The 18,004-nt window shown below is 40.8% G+C and overlaps 1 protein-coding gene across 1 annotated transcript; it reads right to left on the bottom strand.

Annotated features, from left to right (window-relative positions):
- Nucleotides 1–872: 872 nt before the first annotated feature.
- On the bottom strand, nucleotides 873–17,702 carry cpe (carboxypeptidase E). The gene is made up of 9 exons (XM_085458946.1): nucleotides 17,296–17,702; nucleotides 7,976–8,172; nucleotides 7,619–7,786; nucleotides 6,519–6,636; nucleotides 5,752–5,934; nucleotides 4,586–4,725; nucleotides 3,926–4,025; nucleotides 3,614–3,732; nucleotides 873–2,059 (listed from the first exon to the last, which is right to left on the bottom strand). Exons 1-9 carry the CDS (start codon nucleotides 17,534–17,536, stop codon nucleotides 1,961–1,963), a joined length of 1,365 nt encoding a protein of 454 aa, XP_085315072.1. The 5' UTR covers nucleotides 17,537–17,702; the 3' UTR covers nucleotides 873–1,960.
- Nucleotides 17,703–18,004: the final 302 nt, after the last annotated feature.

The raw sequence follows: 18,004 nt of genomic DNA, 5'->3' as shown, positions 1-18,004 counted from the left end.
AGAAGAGTCAAACTGACATCAGAAATTGAGTCCATGCCAACACAATTTAGAGATGATGTCCACTGTAACCAACCTTAATATTAATAAAATATTTACAAAAACAAAATAATTACATTCAGTGTTTAACAGAAATTCTGAATGTAACAAAATCATTTTCTTTTGAATTAAACATTTTTTTATTATCCTGATTTATAAAACTTCTTTTTTCTTACTCGTTTGAACATTGCTATACTGCTGGTATACAAGATCGAGAAGCTCCTGCAATGATCTTACTTCCCTTTTTTTTTTAAATTGTTTTTGCTTTTTACCAATAAATTCATAAACTATAACATAAGTTTAAGTTTATGCAGAAATGAGCTGTTTCTATAAAAAAAAGAGAAGGCTAAAAGGTTACCAAGTCAGAGAGATGCACAGCGTTGCTGCACTCAAACAGAATAGAAATCTACATCAGAATTTTATATTCTCATCTTATTTGAGCTGTAAAATGTTTAAAATGCAAACATCATCTTCTTATACAATAATCAAACAGGCACGTGCTTGTACCAGAACATCAAACTTGGTTTGGTAAGTCAGAATTTGCAGTAGTGATTGTTATATGACCATTTCACGGATGGGTGTTTGCTATAATTATAGGCGGTAACTTCTCCAACCATCCGTAAGCAACACCTTATGGCAACAGCTGTGAGCACTGAAAACCTAAAACTATATGCTGTTAGATGAGCTGACATCATAAAGTGAAATTCTTTTGCTCATGAGGAAATAAAGAAACCATAAATAAAATGACTTTGTTAACAGATTTGAGGCATTAAGAAGTGAACAACTGCAGTTGCTCTCACCCAAAAAGAGCTGAAACAAAAGAGACCAGACGGCAGTTCGACAACATAAAGAGGGGAGTTTTATTGATTTGTTTATTCTTTACATTGTTTAAACCATTTCCATAGCCATACATTCAATAAATCCTTTCTGAGCTCTAAAATGAAGTGAACTGCATCCATGTAAGTCAGCCAACTGTCCACTCAAAAGATTCATGTTGCAGTAAACAGGAATCTTCCTTCGTTATGTTTTACAGTATTTCCTGTGTAGTGCACATACAAAGGAATGGCTTTGGGTTGACTGATTTATTAGTGTCATGATCGTGGTTCTTCATATTTTTTTAGTTACAAAAAAAACTTTTCTTGCTATACCTAGTTCATAAATACAGTATATATTATAATATTATAACCATTCATCTTGTGCTGGAATCAAAGCTGTGCTGCAGTTTTAAAAAATCGTAACATCAATAACGTATATGGAAACTAGCTTGCCTGTATAGACTGTTTACAATATGATGTTTACAGTGATTTTACAGTGTTTTCAATGTCCCTGATTATCTCAGTACCGTAGTGCGACATCGGCTTTATTTTACAGGAAAAAAACAGCACGAGTATCAGAGTGTGTGTTTACAGCTACTCAGACTTGGAAGGTTTCGTGTGTAGTAGCGTTGTGTATGTATTGGTACTAAAGCCTGGAGAAACAGAGACATTTAAAACAGGAGGGGAAATGAATACTTATAGACAGAGCCATGTGGCAATCATGTAAACAGATCTTTTACATACATTATTACTCAGTCAGTCATTCATTGGATATATAGGTGAGTGCCATGGTTACCAATCACGTGTACGATAAAGAACACAATACCACGGAAGTCAAGACCAATCTCACTGCCAGCAAGTTGCCTGCAAATTCCTCCTTTTGTCTTTCACTGCGCGCGCAGGATATTCAAACAATCTACAGGAGTGTGAGGCAAACTCTTACATTAATAAACAACAAAATTAATTAAAGTAAGAATGGAGAGAACACAATCAAAAGAAAGAAGTAGAAGAAGAGACAATATATTCTTTTTCAGAGCGGACGGGCACACAGAACGTTGACTATATTACATCGAATTGTGGATGCTCCGATCGTCAGCGAGACAAAATCGTTAGAAGTTCAGTGTCTCTGACATCATCTTCCACCAATCCATCAGCTCCTCCCGCTCCTCCTCCTTCCTCTCCATCAGGGACTCCAGCTCAAAATCCACCTGAGACACACAAGATACAGCAGCTGAGAACCAAGGAGGATCCAACGGACTTTGGAGCTAATGTGTTGGTTTTGTAAGTTGTTCTTTAACTAGAAACTTTTCTATTCATTCATTCAAATGTTGCTTTTTTTCCTATTTTCTCTATCCAAACATTGATTGTATCGACAGGCAGGCATTAGGATGGAATCAATACTGGATATTTTGTTGCTATTCTTTAATTCCAATATGTAAAATATGTATTAGTTTTTTGGAAATGAAAAAAATACATCTCAAACCTGCTCTATAAAGAATAGCAGAACCTTTTTGTGTTTATTGTCACGTCTACAGACTTCTTGAGCTCAGTTGGTGTCATCGCACTTAATCCACAGTTACAGGTGGCCACATGTAGATGAATATCACTGCTTTCTTTGATCTCTCTCCAGGCTTTTACTGACTCAGAACAGATCGCAGCATCGAACAGCGATGTAGCAGCACCAGGACAGGGGACAGGGCCGGTTGGAAGACAATTCTATTAAACTACAACTGACACCAGATCTTATCTTAAAACACTAACAGGGTTATCATGACCCCCCATATGAGACCATATCAACATAATAATAACATCTTTACTGTCATTGCACATATGCAATAAAATCGAATGCAATCTATAAGCGCAGACATCTGAAAAAAGGATAAAAATGTCTTGTATGTCAAAAAGAAATCTATGAAGGTCTCTAAAAGTAGCCATTTTCCTGTGCCTTCAGTGCGCGATTCATTCTCTTTTAAAATTTGCACAGTTCCAGCAGTGTTTAGTGCAGTTATTACTTCAGCTTTTTCATCTGTTTGTCCTTGTTTTTAATGTCCTGAAAAGTCTGGGCAGAAGTTCAAAAACAGCAGAACTGATTCCATCTGATAATAAAGACTCTGTGATGCAACTGGAAGCTTTGAAAAGATTCTTTAGCTATTAGTTGATAAACTAAAGCATCCTCCATGACAGGAAAACAACTGGTTCTCTAGAAATTAATCTGGGCAATCTTAAGATTGTTAACAGGGCTGGTAAGAAGAAAAAAATAGAGACTCTGATATCTTTTATCAAGAATATGCAATCCAGACTGATTTTGAATAGAATTCAGTTTAAATACTCATAATCATTTTTCTGCTGCAGACTCACTTGGTAGCTTGCAGACTTTAAAAATTCTGCCCTACAAATTCCGTCCTATGCAGCTTGACATGAGGGCTTCTGAGTGAACAAACTCTCCTCCCTTTGTTACTCATACTAAGCACTTAACAGCTGTTAAACGTTTAGTGGCTTATTGTGAACAGACACTTCAACCGAGACCTTACATTATTACGTAGGCGGTGCCAACATTAGTCAGACATCCAGCATCTGATGTGTTTGTGGTGTCTGCTGGAGGGACCAAGGTTCAGTGACTTATTCTAGATTGTATATTTTCATATAGGTGTAGGGTTTAGAGATCCAGAAAATATGGCTGGGAAACTTACACTCAGGTTACCTTCTGGAAAGATAAAGGACCCCACAGGGAATGTGATGGGTCATTTGTTTGTGTGTCTTACCCTGGTTGCAGGGCTGTAGGGTACAGCCACCTTCTTGATGACAGTCAGGTATCCAGGGGCAGAGGCTGCCACTTTGTAGTTTCCTGGAGCCAGTAGGCGCCAATAGTCTCCATCTTTGGCTATAAAATACAGATTGTCTTATTAAAATGTGTTTAACCAACACACTGATGCTCAGAGCAGCTCCGAGCAACAACTGCAGTACCCACACTATCCACGAGATGGAGGCATTGCACCATCTCTCCGTTATATTTCTCACATGGAGCAAGCAAAAGCTGTGATAGCACTTGTGCTTTGTGAATTGTGTGAATTTACCTGTGGTGATGTCATGGTCAATACCCTCCACAGATACAGTGGCATTGGAAATAGGGTTGCCTTGAAGGTCACGGATAAAGCCCTTAACACCACGGTGAACCTGCACACAATGCGCACATTGACACGTGAAGAACATGTTCCCTCTAGGACTGATGGCAGCATTTTTTCAGGTGTAAAAGATTTGTTCGTTTTTGGTGGAGAAGATGTAATGTAACAGTGTCCTCAGCAGAGCATTGAGCATTTAATAAATATAGAGCTTTTTCTGGTTGAGCAATCTCTTGTGAGCAAACAAAGGAAGAAGTGGCATCACCACAAATTAGTGTCTGACGTCTGGATGGGCAGTTGCAACTCTGACGGCGTGAGGCTGCATTACGTGTCCGATTATGTGGTTCCTTTTTACCATCAAAGTCACGATTCTTTCACCTCCATTAGCAGAATTAGTCACATAAATCCTGCCAGATCCAACCTATGATCTGAAAATATGTTGTGACTGTGAAGGTCAATTTTGCTCTTATAGATGACACATTTTGCAGTTTATTTCAAGCATTAGCACTTATAGACTTGAGATTGCAAGCATTGGTATTGTCTCTGGGTCAGCTGTGCAAATGGAAGAGACTGCAAACCGTGATTTATGGCATCTGTATTTAGAGTCCTGCCTACCTGCTCGATGTAGTTGACGAGCGAGTTGCGGTTCTGCTCCCAGTAGCTCTTCAGCGTTTCCTCATTGGGGAACTTGTCGCAGCTGAGCTCCAGAGTGATCTCGAAACTGTTGCTGCTGAGATAGTTGAAATCCTGCATTCCTGTAAACCGCAGAGAGAAAGAAAGCAAAACCGAAAAAGTCAACAGAATTCAGGATTATATATTTGAAAATGGGTTAACCATTTACCTGAAAACAATATACATAGTTAAATACAGTGACTTGAGAAAGTCTTCACACCCACGTCACCTTGTTCAGTTTTGTTATGTTGCAGCATGATGCCATCAATTCTTTTTTTCCTCATTAATCTACACACACTACCCCATACGGACAAACTGAAAACAGAATTTTTGTAACATCCTTCCATTCTCTTTGGCTTTTCAGGGTTGCGGGCACACTGGAGCCTATCCCAGCAGTCTTAGGGTGAGAGCCAGGGTACACCCTGGGCAGGTCACCAGTCTGTCGCACGGCTAACTCATACAGACAGACATTCACACCTATGGGCAATTTAGAATAACCAGTTAACCTAACCCCAATAACTGCATGTCTTTGGACTGTGGGAGGAAGGCAGAGTACCTCAAGAGAACCCACGCAAGCACAGGGAGAACATGGAAACTGCACACAGAAAGAAAGAAAGACCTGATGGTGCAATTGAACTCAGGACCTTCTTGCTGTGAGGCAACAGTGCTAACCACTGTGCCACCATACTGCCCGCTTTTGGTAACATCTACATAAGAATTCAAGCCTATTGCAAAAAAACATATTAGCTCAATCCCTCCAGTTTCTCTTGACCGTTGCTGAGACATTTCTACGCCTTGACTGAAGTCCACCTGTGGTAAATTTAATTGCCTCTCTATAGAAGGCCTCGTGGCTGACAATGCATATCACAGCAAAAACTGTGAGCTCAAATTAACAGCCTAGAGAGCTCAGAGACAGGGTTGTTGCAAAGCCCAGATCTGGGGAAGCCTACAAAAACTTTTCTGCTGCATCAGAGTTCCCATGAGCACAGACGCCTCAGATGGAAGAGGTTTGGCGCAACCAGGACTCTTCTGAGAGCTGGTGGCTTGGCCATACTGAGCAATCAAGGGAGAAAGTCCTTATTGAGAGGTATGCTTTAGTTGCCTCTTACCTCCAGGCACACTGTACCAGGCCCCGCCGTTAGTGATGCCGTCTTTGAAGCTGGAGTCGTCATCGTTCTTGCGACACGGGGCTCGGTGAGGATCGGACATGACGGGGTTATACATGGAGTAGGCTCTAGCCAAAGACTTGAACATCACATCATCCGGACTGGCGCTGTACTCATGCGTGGATCCTTAATGAGAGGAAAGAGAACAAACAAGCGCTCGCCATTTAGAGAGCGGCTATGATGAAGTGTTAGCAGAAAACGTGTGCCTGCTCAACACATTTTGTTTGCTTTGAGCGATGACGCAGAGGAACCGGCCGGTGGAAAGATTTTCCATCTGATTTAAATCAAATTTACGGCATTCTAAAGAAAAGGGACTAAAATGTTTGCTGTTACATAAACGGTTCAAATATTTATCTTGATAAACATCCTCACATGAAAGAAAGGAACAGTTTACATACAGTTTAACAACCCAAACAGGAAAAACAGGTGTGGGAGTGATCTCTTCTACTAAAGGCGAAGCAAAAACTTCACTTGCTCTGTTTGGGAAGTTTTAAATGTGGATATTTGGGTCGCATCATCAGGAATCATATCTGCGATGATGATGATGATGAAGAGCAGCGCCAGTGTTTTATAATGTTTTTTTCTTTTCAGTGGAGGGAATAGGCTTCAATAAAACTCAAATGGACTCTAAAATGTGATATAAATGTCCTTATACTGTGTGTGTGTGTGTGTGTGTGTGTGTGTGTGTGTGTGTGTGTGTGTGTGTGTACCAGTGCGGGTTTCATCATATGGATAGTTGGCCACAACGTCTCCTCCATGCAGGTTTGCCGAGAGGACGAAGGGGATGTCCATGATCCAGTGGATCACAGCCTTGGTCTCTGGAGCCAGCTGCAAATGTGAAACATTAAAAAATTACAATTACAATAATGTTTAGATAATAAATGTCTAAAGCAATATCACCTTCGACCTACACAAACTCAAAAAAAGGATTCTTGACCCTCAATAAACATGGTACAATAATTTTGAATAAAATGCAGTTGAAATATATCAAATCAAAGTTGTATTTATTCAACTGATTAATCATTAAGGAAAATATGCTTGGTATAAACTGAATGCATGCCAGTCAAGTCAATTTAATTTGATTAGATTCCATTAAATTTCATGTACGTATGTCACAAAATTAGAATTTACAAGTAATCAAATTACTTAATATTCAAAGGATTTCCCATCAAATTTGGTTACTTTTGATGAATGAACATGAAAGGGGTAATAATAAATGAAAATGCCATTTTTGAATTGCTAGTTATCAATTCATCATTTCTGCACATGCACACACAAAAAATGCCACCCACACACACACACACACACACACACACACACATACATAGTGGACACCCCACTATACCAAGGGTCAATTTTGGGGGGATTTTGATTCCCCACTGAGCTGGCAACCCTTCATTTAGCCATTCATTTACTAGCTTTGTTATATTCTACACTTTTGATTATAGCAGCTTTGGTTCAACCTCACATTTTCCATCCTTCTACTGTAAATGTCCCGTAGATACCCACAGATGTTCAGCAATCCACACATGAAAACAGACCAGAGCAAATGGACTATTTATTCCTTTCTGTGCAACATTTCTTAAAAATATTTAAAATAAAGTTCTCAATGTTAATATCATTTATTAATGAACTTATATAAGCATATTTATTACATAGCTTGAATTAGCTTGTTTCTGAGTGACACAGAAAGGGTGAATAAGACTCAAACATTTGAGTCTTAGCATTATTATTGCTACTTCAGTCTTTTCATGGTAAGTAAGAAATAACGGCCACCTTATCCTGTAATCAGTAAGTCAGTTTGTTTTACCTTGGTGTTTTCATCCACAGCCTTCTTCATGTTCTGCAGCAGGTGGTTGTTGGCTCCGCCTTCCCGCTCATTGATGTAGATGATGCGGTCCAGATCAGGGAAGTTACGATTTAGATCCACCCCCTGCGCATTACTGCGGCCCACAAACCAGTCCTTAATCTCTCCGGGCTGCACAGTAAACAGAAATGAGATGGGGACAGATTAAAAGACAGTGTCTGGAGCTTTAATAGATGCTGCTCTTGCTGTGTAGGTGTAATTTAAAGACTTGTGGTTCCTAAATGACTGTTTGCAGGGCTGCAAGCTTAAACTGTCCAGACGTAAAGTTCAAAAAGTGATTTTTACGTGCTGTTTCTTCACCTGTGAGGCGGCCTTCTCAAAGCCGTCGGGGTTCATTGACGGCATGAGGTGGATGCGGGTGTTGTGGATGAGATCGATGATGGTCTCGTTGCCCTGCTGGTACTGGTTGCACAGGTACTGAGCCAGGTAGATGAGCAGCTCTCTGCCCACCGCCTCGTTGCCATGCATGTTGGCGATGTATTTAAACTCAGGCTCACCTGCAAGAAACCAGAAGGCTCCTGTTGAGTCACTGTCACACAGACGTAACTGTGACTGGACATAATGTAACCATCCCTGTTGTGAAGAGCAGGTTTTTGGCCGAGAGGCAGAACTGAACACACATCTCACAAAGGAGGAGGATTTGACAAAGCTGACAATGAATCAGCATAAACCACTCTCACGTAATCTCACAAAAAGAAAAAAATGCACACATACAGCTGGCCACATCGACACTATAGCGGGAAACCATCATGGAAACAATCTGTTATGTCCTCGGGACCAAACAGGTCGCATTATGATTTGTTATGGAAGTTATCGTGGACACAGAGGACGTCCACGCTCGAGGAGTGACGAACACACTGACTCATCAACAGAAAGGTTACATCATATCAAACGTCGAGCCCAGTGCTCCTCTGGACAATAATGAGAGAGACACAGTGGATTAAGCAGCGACTGTGTCACACACTGCTCTGTCAGACACGTGGCACCGAGGAGCCTGCTGATGATGGGTTTGAGAGAGAATTTAACTCAAAACACCAAAATTAATTCCCCAAATCACTGATTAACAGTCACCAACTATGATTACTGATGATTGATTAAAACCTACTAATTAACAAAGTCACTTAAAGTCATTCCAGTTACCAAATTATCAGTGTATTTTACACTTGGGGATAGTATTTTATTATTACGTCTTTTACGTCTATTAAATATGAAGGTGTTTGTCTGAAATGAGGCAGGAGGCCGTACATGGCCAATCTAATTTTGGATTTTTTTCAAAAGCTTTTAAAGGTTTTACAAGCCAATCTTCACCACAGTGAGCTCTTCAGATCACCAGAAAAGTGGGTAAACGGCAAATGGACTGCTTCTTATTTCAACTTTTCCACTCAAAGCACTTCAAACAACAAGTCTCGTTCACACACACACAATCATACGAGCACTTTTTTCCTTCTTTGTAACATTCACACGCATTCACAATCTGATGAGGACAGTTTGGCATGCAGACTGTAACAGCCAAGGATCAAACCACCAACCCTGGCGATTATTAGATGACCTGCTTACCTCCAGAGCCGCAGCCACTCATTTGTTATCAGTTACATTTCAGATTTTTAAAACATTTATGTTTTGCAAATAATGGATTTGTCAACAGTAAAAACTGTGTACTGGTCACTTGTAGTTGTCATGGAAACTTGCCACCTTGTCTGCAAACACTCACCAACAACTTATTAAGCAGTATTTAAAAAAAAGAAAGAAAAAGTAAAAGATGTGCTTACCACTGAGACCAAAAAGATGCAACTTTAACTGTGAAGGTGGACGGCTTATGTTTCTGCTTTGTGTCAGTTTTTCTAATTTTTCCCTACAGCTTGAAAAGTAAATGCTGAGTGTTTGCAGGCAACATTGCCTCAACGCAAGATGATTTTTGGTAGAGCAATTTCACCCCTCACCAAATGATCAGGGGATACACATTAGTCCTCACTGAACAGTTACCAGTCAGCATCTAGACCTGTGTGACTGGATGACAAATCTTTAAGAAATGTACTTTTATCCTTGCTCACTGAACGTCTGTGTTTAATACACATATTACTGTATTGCGCCAGGGTCGTAGTCTGATATCCTGATTATGTTTTGCACATTTCAACATCCTGTCCTGTTTTTGAGAACCTTGGATCTGAGTTGATTCTAAATTTGGTTCCTTTCTTTGTATTTATCTAAAAATATACACTGTACCATTTGGTGGATTTACTGTTATTGGCCACGTCAGTGCGTGGGTAGAAAAACTGCATCTGCTTTTCTTTATCAAAGGTGATCTTGCTTTCATATCTAAAAGCTATTTCTGTCTTGAGCCCAGTGAATTTGCCTTGTAATAAACCCACATGATCCCACCATCTGTTTTAGATACTAATTAGGCTCTTCATCTATACAAATATATACAAAACACGGACAAGTTTGAAATTGGACCTATTTAAAGCCCTTTAACAAAATGACAAAGAAGAAAACGTATGAGCTGCAGCGAGCTGTAAACATTCTTTGATTGGCTATGAATCGAAGATTAATGGCTTTCTGCGGCTGTACGAGAACAAAGTCTTTTGTTCAGATCGGTTACAAGTTATAAAATGTAGTTTGAGAATGGCAGATGTTGAAAAGCAAGCGAGTATCCAAGTGTGCTGAAGCCAAATCGCTGCAGGGTGCTGGTTTTACTGAGAACTGTGTTTTTATTGTTCTTCCTTCTACCCTGATTGGGTCATTTCGTTGTCCTTATTTTTCCACTAAAGAATAATGACTATTATTATTCTGTGTATCTTATATATATTCTTCTACAACTAAATTATTGTATAAAATGCTTTCAAGACTTTTTAAATCCATTTTGGCTGTACTCTTCATGTATTTGTAGAGTAACACCAGCAGCTTCATGCGTGAGTAATACACACACACACCACCCAGCCACATCTGGTAGTCAGGTTATTTTTAAATGTTTGAATCTCCTCACAGTTGCTACTAATGATTTCAAGCCTGCAATTAACTCTTTCTGTCCTGGCGTTGCTGGATGTTTTTGTTTTTACAGCCTTCAGAAGCCCGACAGAGCTGCCATATGCATGTGCACACACACTCAAACACACACACTTTGATGTTGCATTCAGCCAAAAAATGAGTTACTGTGTTTCAAGCTATTAAACAGATGCTCAGTATCGTGAGACATTTCCCGTCTCCCTTACGAAACACGCTTTTATGCTGTTGAACTCCATGTTAGCATGCAGACTACAGAGCTGTGCATGTTTATTTAGAACCCATATATGTGCAGACTCATGTAGCTAGTCATGAGGTGACATGAGGAGTACGCCTGTCATTTGTTTTCATATGTTTTTTTGCAGATTCACCCTCATTAACACTTCATAACAGCTCCATCTGTTCTGTTTTTACACATGCAAACCCTCCCCCTTATTTCTCAATCTATTCCTCTTTTCTGTTAAGGTCAGAATGAGCTTTAACTCTGACACCCGCGTAAAAAACTGCTCACACATGAAACTGCAAATGTGGATTTTTCAACATATGAAACTGATGTAGCTGAGACCCTTCACTTCTGAAATGTAAGACGTCACCTGTGATAGCATTAGTTCATAACAGGAAACATTCCTATGTGAATTCATCCGTTGTTTCTTTTTATTTTAAAGCTTGAAAGTGAATATGTGGTGTGACCACATTTGTTCCTCAACACAGCCTGAACTCTCGTTGGCAGTTTTCTTCTAACTTCTTTAAGTAGTCTTCAGGAACAGTTTCCAGGCTTCTTCAAGGACACTCGATGCTCTTCTTTGGATGTTTGGTGCCTTTTGTTCTGTTCTCTGTCAAGATGATCCCACAATGCACCAGGCTCTGGGAGGCCAATCCTTGACTGTGTTTTTTTTCTATCCAGGTATGGTTTTTATGTACTGGGATCATTGTCATAACGCTGTTAACCTTCAGATGCCTTTCTGATGGTATTATATAGTGTATCAAAATCATAATTCCATCTGTTATCTTTGAAATTAGAACAGATGATGAGGTTTTTTGATAGGTTGCTAGTAACAAAGTGCATTCAGATACAATTTTAAACTGGATGTTTGCTAAGTCATCTGGTACATGTAAACACCGGTTCACCTCTTGACTAAGGTGCCTTTTTGTGCTTCAGTGATTCATAGATCAGTGTTAAGTTGCTTAGCAAACAAAAGATGTATCTGATTCTTCATCCATCTGAAAATAGCCAGGTACAAGGACTGGATTAAAAATGAGTGAAAAAGCAGCTAATGTCAAAAGAAGAACTTTAAAAGACTTTCAGAAAGTCTGGAGAACTATTACAAATTAAAAGAACTATTAAAAGAAAGTTGGACTCCTGTTGTTTTGAACTGGTGCTACAGTATATAAATTCAATTCAGCTGAACTGAAAAGAAGAAACAAGGGTTGGTGCAAGACTTTTGTACATACATGTTTTAAGTAGTCCACATATGATACTCACAAAAGCAGTTAATATTTAATTTGTAAGGCTGAACAGGTTTTACTAGTATGTAAAATATGACAAAGGTCCAGATCAGCCACATCCTTCATGTGGAAAACATCCCAAAGCCAAAACAGATTCACTTTACAGTGATTCAAATGAGGTGAAGATGAAACCATTAAAAATTTAGTCTAACTAATTGATTAAGAAGAACATCACATCATCTTTCTCTGTTTTCATGGATTTTACATATCACAACTTAACTTCAGTAAAAACTTGAGTTTCCAAATGCTCTTTAACTTTAAATCACTCCCTGCTGCTAAAGGTTAATATGACACATGTGACGCTGCCAAAATCCAATGCATCCTCCGACCTTTGTCACAAATGATCAGCAGCACTAAAGTCTCCTAGGCGACCGAGTAATTATGGCTGCAGCTACAAACGTCATTTGGGAATGACCACATTAAGCACGCTCTCAGTCGTCGTGGCAACCCTGCCAGGGGCAGGTTCTAAGGGAGATAAATGAACTGGGAGAGCGAGTAAACAGACTCTCACTCCGCATCTGTCCGTCTGTCTCGTGCCTGGGTACACAAACACACTCATATACACGCTCACATTACAGACACATGGACAAAGACAAGAGAAAGCTCACCAGTGCTCAGTTTATTTCTACCACATGAAGTCATTTTTTATTCTGACAATTATCTTTAATCTATAGTCTTTGCTTTAGATTCTTTTGGATGGGCATCGATAAAAAAATTCTTGGTATGCGGATGCTCATTCGCTGCTGTAGTCTGTAAATGCTTGATTCCCCCTATCCCCCGTGAATGCACCAGTTTCTGCTGGTGTCTAAACACCTTTCTAAAAACCTGTGAAACTGTTTTCAGAACACAACAACTCACGTCCAAGATTTCAAAGCCTCTACATTTGTAGTCTATAACATAGAACTTGTGCAATTTTTGCCTCTCATTTACACATTAATGGCTGTGCTCTCCTGAAAGAGCACTCTCACAGCCTGTGGGAGCTATAGTTGCTTATAACCGACGCCTGCCAAAAGGGAAAAAGAAAAAGGATCTGCTCTCCTGTACATACCTCAGAAACTGACAAGTGTTAGAAGCAGACTGGGTTTTTTGATTTTTGTGTTTTTAGGACATGGACATCATCAAAATCTTTCAGGATTCCACGATTGAAGACATGGGAGAGAAGTGCCTACATGTCGGCTGTGAAGCCACACAAAAATAAACTGCAAATGAAGAAACAAAAAATAAATAAAATATCAAGAGAGGAAAAAAAAAGGAACAAAGAACAAAAAAGTGTAGGAAAGGGTGAGAATAAAAGCAAAGCTGACAGTGGAAGATGGAGGAAAAACATGTCAGAGCAGAGTGAAGGCGAAGAATGAGGAGGAGGTGGTAGATGGCTGTGGGTGTCTGATGTATAATGAATGACCTCTGGCTGATGCCTTGGCCTTTCTTTCATCCATTTTTTTCCATTTCTGCTGTTCCCTTATTCTCCCCGTGTTCTTCTTCACCCTCATCACACTTGCACTCCTGTGACGCTCCTGTTTTTTCAATTATCATTCCTGTCATTTTTAGCTCCTTTTCCCATCAGCACCTCTTGTCTCTCGGCTGTTTTCACCATCTCTACACGAAGCAAAATGTCCTCATTTTAGATCCCCTTCCCCTCCACCGTAATGTCTTCTAACAGGAGCGTGTAGCATTGAAAAGGACAGGTTATAGTCAACACACCCAGTGTCATCTGATATGTTATATTCAGCGGTGTGTCTGCCTGTTATATGCTTTAACCGGGCATCTCAGTCTGTGCTCACTGGGGATTTCACACTTTCACTGTCGTATCATAAAACAGACGGCCGTGCAGTCTTATGACATCTTCCACCTCGTGAGATGGTCTACAGCAGATTGGATCAAGCAGTACCTCATACTGACATATTTTTTTCACCTTCAGACAAAGCCAAGCATATTACAATATAGGGTTTCTCCTACTGGTGTTAGAAACATTGTAAATGGTTCCAGACATGAGAGCCAAAAGAGTTTAACCAGAGCCTCATTTCCCCTGATGAAAAGAAGCTTTTAGCTTAAATATAAGCCAGCTGTGAGATTCAGACTCCTTCAAATGATGGAAGCATTCAAATCCTTTAGTTTGAATAACAATCCTCAAATGGCTCCTTGAGTATCAAAAGTACATAATGTGCACTTTGAGGGACATTCACGTGTTTCTTATGTACAGTTTAAGCGGTGGTAGTAGCCTAACTATATTCAGACAGATTTAATGCAGCAGTTTCCCTTTTAAAAGGTGGATGGTGGAGAAGTGGCATATGATGAATCTACCTGAATACATAAAAATGAAAATACTTGACTTTTTTTTAAAAAAGCCTACATGTGATCACTTTCTGGCAGGCTGGTGTCAACGGTAAATGAATAACACGCCATTTTCCTCAAATCATTTCACTCTTCCTGTTTCCTTTTCAAGTATCATATCATGCCAAGTAGTTTCAGCCATGAAAAGCCTAGTCCTGAACTTTTCATGCCATCATACAATGTTAAAGGAAATGCCAAGCTGAAAGCGCATATATATGGCACTCGAAACAGGTCTGAAGCGCTGCCCTGTGATGTCGTATCACCGTGGACAGCAGAAAGAATCAGGAAACGCAACATTTACCCCTTTTTAATGGTAAGCTTGTCAGATAACAAGTGTCTAGGCAGACCTGCACATCCAGCGGAATCAGTGCAGTATTGTTTGTTTGAATCATGTGTCTGTCCACCTGGCACACCCCAGTCCATTACTCACTCTCCTTTTTTTTAAAAGATTTGTTGACAACAAACTGCTGCAGGAAAATATGTGGGTCTTAGCTGCCTCGTGTTCTGCTGAGTTCATTCGTTTCCTGGGAAGGCATTGCTGTCAGCTACAGATTTTTTTTTCACCAGCAACATAACCAAACATAAAGACGAGAAACAAAATCAATGAGAGCAAACCAGGCACTAATTTGGGTTCGGGGGTCTGTTTTGGTGAGTGAGAATGTGACCCATTGAAAATATAGAAAGACCTGCTGATCCAGACTCCATCCACACTATGGGCACTGAATGTATACTAATGTGTTACAAGTATTTATGACTACAGGCAGGTCCAGTGCCGCACCGCATGACAGATGGCTGCTTACTGACAGATGCATCCGCTCAGAACCATCACCATGGTCTTCCCTGAGCCAGACAGTCAGCCAGCCAACCACGAGCCGCTAGTCGGCTCAGTGCACTAAGCCGATCTGTTGCCCCGGCAACAGCTATTTTGGCTCCACCTTAGCTCGAACACACTGCAGGCTCAAATAAAATATGAGCAGGACGCCTTAAAGGAAGCTTGAGTTTTATCCTTCTTGTCACACATCCGCAGTTCCCTCCTCTTACTCTGCTCTGCCCCATCTGGAGCTCCTCTCCCTCTGCGCTTCTCTGTTTCATCGTGCTCCTGCCCTCTGTGGATGTTTTGCTCGGCAGAGATGCAGAGGGAGAGGAGGAAAGGGAGGAAAAGGAAAAGGCTGAAGGAGGAGGGGAGGCCCCAGCCCTGTTTAGCGAAGTAGCGGCTTGGAAACTCATCTGGTAGTAATAACGGCTCGCTACTGTGACTCATGCCTGCGTACGCCCACTGGACTATTACAGACTTATTTAGTATGTATGGTCATTAGACTCTGTGACCATGTGAGCGGAGTGGCACACCAAACCTGTGGTGCACCATTAACGACGCAAAAATAGACCCATAGAAAAGATACACCTCTCCACACAAATAAATCCCACAAAATATTACCTTTGTGCTACAATATAACGAGTTTCCGCTTTCCTTTGAAAACTCTAGCTCAGGATTACTGAAATGAAATTAATTATTTCCTGCAGTAGATCATGGCTAAAGCTCCCATTTGGAGAGAGCTGGCTAGGAATCACTAAACCATTCCCAAATGTTCATTAAAGGTTAAATAAACTACAGGCTAGGGTTGGACCAGCAGTGTACCTCTCACTGTTTCCATACTTAAAGCACCCCAATGAGTCTGAGCGGGTCAGCAGTGAGGTTTGGATTAAGAGGTCAAAATGATAAAAGGAGTTTATTACTAATGTATGTGAAAAACAAGCCAATGCTCAGTTAGGGATTGGTGTTTTTAATGTTTACCATCATATATACAAATGAAGACATGGATTCCAAGTCTGGCATTTTAAAAAGAGAGCTAAAAGATTAAAAATAAATAAAGAAACCAAAGATTGTTTCAGTGACATCCTTCCAAGAAAGCATAAAGGCTCATATTCCGGGGAAATTTAACCACGGTCGTTTTTCCACAGAGCTTATGATCATTTGGGGCCCTGGAACAAACACCCTCTGTATTTAAAATATTTTGGAAAGCCATCTGATGAGTCTGAAGATGCAGCTTTCCTCCCAAAATGGAAGTTTCCCATCTAGGAGAGGAAAATTTGGCAAAAGGAGAAGGTGGATTGCATCTAAAACGCGGTTAACCACATCTGTAGTTGTTTTGCCTAATGCACCGCATCGGTAAAACTCATCATCTGTTGTTTCATCCAGTAAATAGTACAGAGCACTGAAGCAGATAGGGATGTAATGATAATGACTGTAGAGCCCTGCTAATGACTAATGGGTCCATTTAAGTCAAAGCCTCCTTCCTTTGAATTGAACTTCCTTTTTAAGCTGGAAAGGCTAATTCGAAACACCTCCAAATAGGTCACGGCACGATCTGTGGTGTTTTCTAAGAATCACGAATCGGGATAAGCGCAAAGAGATCATTATCAATCAGCAAAATGGCGGCTTTGCACGGCTGATCCCACTATCTAGATTCATCAGAACTGATGCAGCGGGGCCCTCGCTCGCCCCTTTACGCACAGCACGACCCACCTGCGCTCCTCCTCTGCTGTTATCTCGGGGACACAAGTCATTTTTCTATAACCTTTACACACACACACACACACAAATGAGGGCATAGCCAAACTGCTGCTATGCGCAATAGTGCATAATGTATTTGTGTTATCCCAGCGGGTGGTAATGGATTTATATTAGTTCATTCCACGACAGAAAGCAGGGACAAAGGGAGTGGGGATGGTGATGGTCCCGCGCGTTCGGTGTGAAACAGACTTTGTGTGTGCGTAAAACTGACCAGGTTCGTGCGTCCCCGGATTGTCGGACATCTCTAGCACCAGCAGCTCGCGGCCTTCGAAGCTCTCCCCGATGGTATAGATGCGGGTGATGGTCGGACACTGCAGCCACACCGACACCAGCGCTTTCCGCAGCTCCTCATAGCGGTGGTACTCGAAGGAGATCGCCCCGTCGGTACTGGCCGCGCTGACCAGGGTGACTACCGCAGCCCCGAGTATAACAACCGTAAGGAAGTGTTTCATTTTGACGCGTCCTCGTTTTCCTAAGCTTGTCTCCCTGCCTGCCGGCGGCTTGGCTCCGAGCCTTATCTCTGCGCTGCAGCCTCGCTTTAGGCTATAAATATCCTTCCCTCTGCCTCTCTCTCTCTTCCCTCTGAGTGTGATGCGCTGTACCTGAGCTCAGGCTCCCCGTCAACATACTGCGTAAAGCCAGCCACAACCAACCCCACATCCTGTCATAATTTTCAAAATAAACTGAAAAAGCCAAGATTTATTTAAATTGCTTATACACAAGGAAAACTCGTTATTGATAATACAAGAAATAAAAAGGGAGGATGGAAAAAGAACGAAAAGTAAACAAGACAACCCGCAGGTTGCAGCATGGACGTAATAAGTCAGTAGAAGAGTATGAATAAGCACAAATGACAAAATATTACAAAAAAGTTTGTATTATGGCCCTTACAGGAACTCTTTCAGGGCATTATTTATGTT

Source organism: Copadichromis virginalis, linkage group LG6, assembly GCF_057382275.1.
Source record: "Copadichromis virginalis isolate Kocher_CV1m ecotype Utaka linkage group LG6, C_Virginalis_male_GT1.1, whole genome shotgun sequence".
NCBI lineage: Eukaryota > Metazoa > Chordata > Actinopteri > Cichliformes > Cichlidae > Copadichromis > Copadichromis virginalis.
This window is presented reverse-complemented; position numbering and strand designations above follow the sequence as displayed.

Bases quoted from the DNA above. Each gene is read 5' to 3' on its own strand.
- cpe (XM_085458946.1), bottom strand. From the start codon at position 17,536: ATGAAACACTTCCTTACGGTTGTTATACTCGGGGCTGCGGTAGTCACC. The intron at 8,173-17,295 runs GTCAGTTTTACG...GGTTTCTTGCAG, and splicing joins TCCGGGGACGCACGAACCTG to GTGAGCCTGAGTTTAAATAC. The intron at 2,060-3,613 runs GTAAGACACACA...TGTGTGTCTCAG, and splicing joins CCTACAGCCCTGCAACCAGG to GTGGATTTTGAGCTGGAGTC.